Genomic DNA, 7,922 nt, shown 5'->3' on the forward strand with positions numbered 1-7,922 from the left:
AGTAGGCCCAATTGAATAATACAATAGACTTGATTGGCATATTGTGACAAATTTATTAGAAATTGCTGAACGCAAAATTCAATGAAGCAAACAGACTATAATTTGACTCCATGTTCATAATATTCCATGTCCATCACTCTGTTGACATGTAAAGATCTGTAGCCAAGGCTCTATCATGTGGTCATAGCCTACAGCTACATTATGCATGTGTAAAACTAGCTTCATAAATAGAGGGCTGCGCTGTAAACCTGTCCATATGACTGTCAAGGTCAGGTGGTCACACCGGTGCCCGGTGGAATGTAGTGAAAACATTCATATTCATTTGATGAGCGAGCAACCTATGTTATTACCTCTAAGCATTATTTGAAATTTGGACGTCACAAAGAACCGCCTCCTTACGTGATTTTACGTCAGTGGCCGGCTGGTCTCCGTTGCACAGACGATTGCAAATATTGTTTCTTTAGTATACAAGAGGCAGAATCCTGATCGGTTCTAAACGACTTTTCCCTGTCTTAACCATTGTATTTAAGTGAAAGGAATTTGTAAGTGTTTTGCAACTGAAAGGGGCGGACAGGCAACATTTACAGTCTGAGCCTAAATGGCGTCCATTTCAACTCCAGTGAGATCGACTTGCAGTTGAGCCTGTTAGCGAGCGCATGCCAAATGGCGTAGTGCATGAGCAGAGAGGAAGTGGCGGGTGAAGCAGGTCCGCACCTTTTCCGGTAACACCACACGGCTGCGACTGAACGACTTGGGAGGAAGAGAGGCAAGAGCGGGGAGAATCGACCTGGGAGAGGGGGGTTGCCGCAGTTGCAGGTAATAGACCTCCTTCCTATTCGAGGTGTTTGATCGCGCATGAAATTATTTGTAGTGTGACCCTATTGGTTTTCCGGTTGAAAACGACGCGTTTCAGACAGAAGAGCAAACGATTAAAGTTGTACTCTGTCTGACACCCCTCCCTTTTCTGAACCTCTCTTGTGTTACAGGGATTGAAGAGAGGGAGGACGGAAACTCGGATGAATCAATGACCTTTTAAGTTTCTTATTCGACCGCTCCGGTACCGATACGAGGGTACACGATAGAATAAAGGGTTTGGGACCATGGACTCTTGAGAAGAATACCGCTTCTGTAGTTCGCCTTGTGAATAAGGGCGAGGGGGACAGCCGGCAGACAAGAAGGAAGTCGGAACTACCAAGGGCTCTGAAAGGGCCTATCCACAGAGCGCAGCTCTTTCATTTTTTCTTATTCTCTCTTCATTCACCCCAAATTTTCGGCACATTTCTTTGACCGGGGAGTGGTTGTTGCCTGAATTACTATCGCGACTGGTGAATGAATTCGATTCGTCATTGCCTCTAACACATCTTATCGAAAGGCGTTGAAAGCGCCCGGTCTACCCACACCCACTGTACACATTTTGCATTTATTCTGGAGCACTTAATTTCGTTGAACGGGACATTTTCTCGCCATTGGTCATACTGTTTCGGAATACGTTTTCTCCAGAAATTGGCGAGACCGTAGGTTATTGTTTCATCGAGTTGTTTGGACTTTTTTGACAGAAAGCCAGGCTACAGGATAGCGCTGCTACTGTGTGTCAAGAGCAACACCACTGACTGATATCTGACGAGGATACGCTGTCACGTGGAACGGGCCAGCTTAAGTTTGCATGTAACATTTAACCATAGTATAACAACTATTAAAGTAGCCTGTTTTCAGACACATTACTCTATAGGGGGGGAACTCAGTATTTTTTACCTTAGGAATAGGATATTTATGCACAGCCAACAAGATGGGGAAAATGCTCTCAAAAATCTTTGGCAACAAGGAGATGAGAATATTGATGCTTGGACTTGATGCCGCTGGCAAGACCACCATTCTGTACAAACTGAAACTGGGACAGTCTGTCACCACCATTCCCACGGTTGGCTTTAACGTGGAGACCGTCACCTACAAGAACGTCAAGTTCAACGTGTGGGATGTGGGTGGCCAGGACAAGATCCGGCCGCTGTGGCGGCACTACTACACCGGCACACAGGGGCTCATCTTCGTGGTGGACTGTGCGGACAGGGACCGGATAGACGAGGCGCGCCAGGAGCTGCACCGCATCATCAACGACCGGGAGATGCGCGACGCCATCATCCTGATCTTCGCCAACAAGCAAGACCTGCCTGACGCCATGAAGCCGCATGAGATCCAGGAGAAGCTGGGCCTCACCCGCATCCGAGATAGGAATTGGTACGTTCAGCCCTCCTGCGCCACGACTGGGGACGGACTCTACGAAGGCCTCACCTGGCTCACGTCAAACTACAAATCGTAATGTCACCAAACTGTCTTGAATGCAAGAAAAAAAAAAAACAAGGGGAGAAAAGGAGAGCATATAAATATCACAACCACAGGCAATTAACAAATAACGTGGCTTCTCCAATCAGTGTATATCAAAGAGAAGTTTAATGGTATCCCCCACCTCTTTTTTGTTTGTTTGTTTTGTTCTCATTCTTTTTGGATTCTGACAAGTCCCTAACGGAATTTACTTTAATCAATGACTGTTTTTGGCTGGCTTTTAGTTTGCTTTTTGGCACTGTAGTCTTTCTATCAGAAATCTGTTATTACTCACTGAATATAAATATTCCATAAAGTATTATTTTCAGAAGCAATGATTCATATTATTGTTTTTCCTATGTTTCTTTTCTTTCCTTCGGGTTCCATGGGTCTGTCACTTCTAGGTTTCACTTTGGTTTAGGCCTTATTCTATTGGGTATTCTCACATGGACTGAGGGAGGCTTGGGAATGGCCAGTCTTATTTTTAGGTTTCTATTAATTTAGTCACTCATAATTATCTTGGAAAATCAACAGGCCACCCATTCACGCTCCCCATCCTCTCCTGATAAATATCTCTTGTCTTACAAGAAGGGGTCAACACAAAGCAAACACGACTTGGCAGACACACATGTAACCATTGTTTGATGTACTGAACTGAATACACATGACATGTATGGAAAAAAAAGAATAACCAGGACAGAACTCTCCATCCATATTGAGCGGTTTTCTTGTGAAGGATTGCTATATATTTTTTCACAATCCAAATGTATGGGTAGCAGTTACTGGTGTTTGATTTTTTGCTGCATTCTTTCAGGAGCTTCCATTACAACTGAGTATTTGTAGCTTTGGGGCCCAGTGCGTGGACGCCCTATCCACAGATGTTCCTCCATATAAGAGAAGTGACACTTAACAATGGTTTTGATCACAAGAGGAAGAGAGCTATTCAAATGAGAGGGCTGTAGTTGGCTTGGGCCAGTAGCAGGTGCCCATTGACTTATGGCGAACACTGAAACACTTTCTGGTGGACGTTGCAATGTCCGAAAGTGCAGAATAAGTCCAAAGCCATGCCACCTGTCTCTCTCACGGTGCTCCTGACCCCTGACTAGTCCTTTTTTGACTACCTTAACATCAGCTGTGTAGCTTGTGTCTTGCCATCTGACAAGCCTATTTTTTCTCTCTAAATAAATCATAGGCAAATGCTTTTGTTTATTTTTTTTCTTATTTTGTCCAATTTGCAATGCTGAAGAAGAAATAAAAAAAAAAAAGTATATCAGGACAAAAAATGCAATTGTAACTTCTTGGTGATTATCTTATTTAACAAAACCTGTTTTAGTGCAGTATTGTGTTCAGCACAGAAAGAGCCAGAGAAGTTTGATGTTGGTGGAAAAAAAAAAGACCCACGGCTGTGAAGAGGGTTCCCCTGAACTTCTGCGTAGTCATGTGACTCAATACCTGTGAATAAGAGATGAGATCTCTGGTTTCGGAGGAGAGATTGATACCTACTTGTCTGTGTGTCTTGATGCTTTCATTTCCCTCGTAGACAACGTTTAAATGCTCTGCATATTTTGGGTCTTGCCTGTGAGATTATCGCACTTGTCCGTTGAAAAGGCTTCTTAGTCAGTTGACCGAATATCTAAAAAGTAGTTGATTGTGGTGCAAGTTTTGGCCCTGTTCTTCTATGGATCCGTGCCAGATCTGTTCCCCAGTCAACTGCTGTCTTTAGAATCTCAAACTTAATGCAATGCTATTGTCTGATTAACTGGATGTCTTTTAAAACTGCACTCAAAGCACTCTAACAAACCAGATACCTCCTCACTGGAACGGAACTGGCCTTGGACGGGGTCTGACCACTGCCCCATCAGATCCAGATTTGGATGCTATCTTGGAATGACCTGAAGTCTGTGACATTTCTTTTATTATGCTAAGGTCAAAGCCTGCCTAAACTGTACACCTGTATTAGTACATACACTATGACTGGTGCTTTACGTTTCTATACACATGCCATATCTGGTATTTTTTTTTCTCCTCTTGATCTAGTAAATGTTACTGAATTGTATATACTTTTAAGTGTGCGGAAAGTCTCTTTTGTTTAACGGTGACGGTAAAGTGAAGTCAGTGTCCCTGAGCAGCTTGGGGTGACATCATAGGCTGACCAGAGGAAGCACAGGCCAATCACGTCCCTGGAAGAAGCTGACTAATGGTTCTGGCCCTGTTCTGGCTCGGATCAGCGCCGGGCCAGAACTAGGGCAGTTCCAGAGGCAGTCTGACGTGGGAATATAGCCAGCTGAGCCAGGAGCCAGACTAACATGGGTGACCTCAGCCGCGCAGAGATAAAGACGAGGAATGCCTTTCGCTGTGTGTCACTTAAACATGTGACACCATTGCTGAGGTGTGGCAACCGAAAGTGAGAACTCAGTCCACCAATGTTAGCGGTGTTGCCTTAGAGACAGAGCCACTGTGTGTAGCTGAGGGTGTCGTCCTAACCTTTAAATTTGACCTCTCTGTCTGTCTCCCTTTCTCTCCCCTGTCTCTCTGTACCCCGTCTCTCTCTCTACCTCTCTGTGTATACAAAAAAGCAGCATTTCAGTGCGGATTGTCTTAATCTCGCTGATGATAATCTCACAGCTTGCAAGTTCCTATTAAAGGAATGTCCAAACATAGTTTGCCGCTGGTGGGAGAGTTTGAGTGAACTGTTTGTTCTGCAGCGCTGGGGTTGGAGTTTGACCTTCTGCACTGTTGAAACTGTGAAAGGGAGGGGTGGAGAGGGGAGAGTGACATGCAGAAGGCTGATCGGATCGGGCTGCACCAGGTTAAACATAAATGACACGAGTGGAGAGATCAGACAGGGCCGCCCTTCTCTCGCCTGCCCGCTCTCTCTCTCGCTGAGTGTGCACTGACGTGGCCTTATCGTCCATCTGCAAACAGCAGACGGGCGGTAGTTCCGCCCCGTGACCCTTTGTATTGTGTATTGGGACTGATAGTGGTTACAGGGGGGTGGGGGTGTAGGGGGTGCAGGGTCACTGCGGCCTCCACAGCTGTCTAAACGCTAGGCTGTACTCAGAACAGTAGATCTAGCCCTCGGCCCCTGACCACGACGGACACAGACAGACTGTTCGTCAGCATGTGTTCACTCCGAGAGAAAAAGGGCTTTGTTTGTTACTTAAAACCATGACTAGCTGTAAACATTCCCTCATAAAGAACCTTCCCGTAATTTCATACCTTCAAAATGTCAGCCTTTCATACAAAAGTGGTAGCATGCTTAAAATTCTATATGGTAACGGAAATGACATTCACTATGAAAATGTTCTAAGCAGAATCTACTATTTGACGGTTCTAAGCATGTGGGGTTCTCCAGCGTACACTGTCCTGGGGAGAGTATATCTAGAAGTCAGACTGAAGTGTGTGTGATGTATATGCAGTGGTCAAAAGGCAAATGCAGAACCAGGGATGAGATCAGATGCCTGCCTGGCAAGTTGAGTTGCACAATTTTGTGTCAAAGTTCAGCCCCGGGTGTCCTCAAGCCCTGTGTGTGGGTGTTTTTAAGCCAACATCTGAGACATTGGTCATTTACATTAACATTAGATAATATTTATCACTGATACCTTCCTTAAGACATTTTAACTTTAGGCCTACAGACAACATAAACAGAAACATTTTCAGGTTGATCATAAATAATTACACTGCTCAGTTAACACATGTATACGCAAGCTGTTATTATGTTAAGTACTTCCAGGCACATAGATATTTTGTTATACTGCAACTATATATACCCCTTAGTTTGATTATGCAAAGGCCCAGGACTGGCCATCCCACGAGGATTTCCATTTTATGCTAATGCCCTCAATGAGAGTTTTATTACTCTGTAATGGTCACTCTACCTCCGATCCTCTGCTTGAGTGGCAGATCAGTGAAGAGGTGGCACACCTGTCCCTCGGTGCTAGTTGTTAGCCTGCAGCTAGTGCATTGTGCTCTGATGTGGTGGGTGGACTGCTTTATTGTGTACAGTTAAAAAGGGTGTTGACTCACTCGAAGCAATTAAAGCTGCCTTTGCTGTAGGGACTGTAGTTTGTTTACTTGGTTGTCAACTTTAGATCTTAATCTTAGCCACTAGGGCCTTTGCGCCCCCTGAGCAGTGCCCTACGTCTCTTGAGATAACATTTATCAGAGGAAACATTAGACTATTCAGTTGTGTAGTGTAGTGTTTGTAAGAATCATTCTTCAGATTATGTGTCCTGCTTATAGGAAATGCCTTCATTATATTGGTTTGTGTTTGTGAATCACAGTTCCTCAAAGCTGTTTTCTGTTCTACAGATGCAGTACTCTCGCGTTTGTGGTACATATATGCGCTCAGAATGTGGTAAATACTGTAAGTATGTCCGCAGTGCCTGGAATAATGGCTGAGGCTTTAACATGCTAAACTCTGCTGACCACACCCTAATGAGCCAACATGGCCTGAGTTACAGCGAGCACTAACCACCCGACAAAACCACCCTGTAGGTTTCCATGCCAACACATGGTAATCTTGACGACTTGTTAGAACACATATTGTTGGATGGATGGAACAGTTGTGTGTAACACGCTTCTCTGTGTGTGGGGGGGCGCGGGGGGGGGGGGGTGTATACAGAGACAGTTAAGTTGTAAACCTGTAAGATGTTTGAAAATAAATACAATATAAAATATATAAAATATAAACCAGGCACTTCCTTATAATATTAATAAGGACTCTTTTAGATCATTCCCATGCCTGCTACGGGTTGCTATAGTGACAGTGAGGCGGCAGCATGAATGTATGTGTCTTTGGCTTTAGGTTGGATAATGTAAGCATGGAGTTTGTGCTGTACGTCACGCGTGTACAGTGTGTTTGAGGGTGTTTGCCCAAGCTGGTCAGCAAACACATTCTTTTGGAGGCAAAAAACTCTGGAAAGCCAATGCCTCAGGAGCACAGCTCTGTGCCAGATCAGGCCCAGAGGACAGAAGACCACTGTGCTGTGCAGGCAGGGCTGTGTGCTTTTCACTTGATCTGACAATCTACAATATTTGTCATTTGAAGGGGTTAATGTTTGCATGTCTTGATCAAATGGCATGATTGCTTGATTGTTCATATTAATTTGTACATCTATTATGTTTATGTTTATGGTACTTAACAGACGTTTTTGTCCAAAGCTACTAGCATATAAACATTACATTAGCATTAAACATTGACAGTTTATACTAAAATCAAATAGTCTACAAAAATACCTGAAAATAGAATTTAACAACGATAAATAATGATAAATTACTAAATAGAACTGAAATGATAACAATAACCATAAACATACAAACTGTGACTTTGTAAGGTATAGTTAAAAAAAGGAATTATTATTCTATCATATCATGGATAGGAAATATTCTGGAAATTTGTGCACCCTAGTTTGAAAAATGACCTCCTACAGCTCTGCTTGGGATGCACCATGCAGCACAGGAGTTTGAGTCCTCAAGGCACTAAACAGGAGCTACAGCTAGAGCAGCACAAGAGTTTGAGTCCTCAAGGCTAGACAGGAGCTACTGCTATAGCAAAACTGAGTTTGAGTCCTCAAGGCGCTAGGCAGTAGCTCCAGCAAAACTGA

At 43.9% G+C, this 7,922-nt stretch overlaps 1 protein-coding gene across 1 annotated transcript; it reads left to right on the plus strand.

The window, feature by feature from the left end:
- The first annotated feature begins 419 nt into the window (after nt 1–419).
- arf6a (ADP-ribosylation factor 6a) lies at nt 420–3,515 on the plus strand. Its single transcript, XM_076271638.1, has 2 exons — nt 420–816; nt 987–3,515. Exon 2 carries the CDS (start codon nt 1,787–1,789, stop codon nt 2,312–2,314), a length of 528 nt encoding a protein of 175 aa, XP_076127753.1. The 5' UTR covers nt 420–816; nt 987–1,786; the 3' UTR covers nt 2,315–3,515.
- Nucleotides 3,516–7,922: the final 4,407 nt, after the last annotated feature.

The sequence above is a fragment of the Alosa pseudoharengus genome, unplaced genomic scaffold, assembly GCF_046254945.1.
Source record: "Alosa pseudoharengus isolate Yale_2024_CS ecotype anadromous, Long Island Sound unplaced genomic scaffold, YU_APseudo_1.1 YU_APseudo_1.1_scf_7, whole genome shotgun sequence".
NCBI lineage: Eukaryota > Metazoa > Chordata > Actinopteri > Clupeiformes > Clupeidae > Alosa > Alosa pseudoharengus.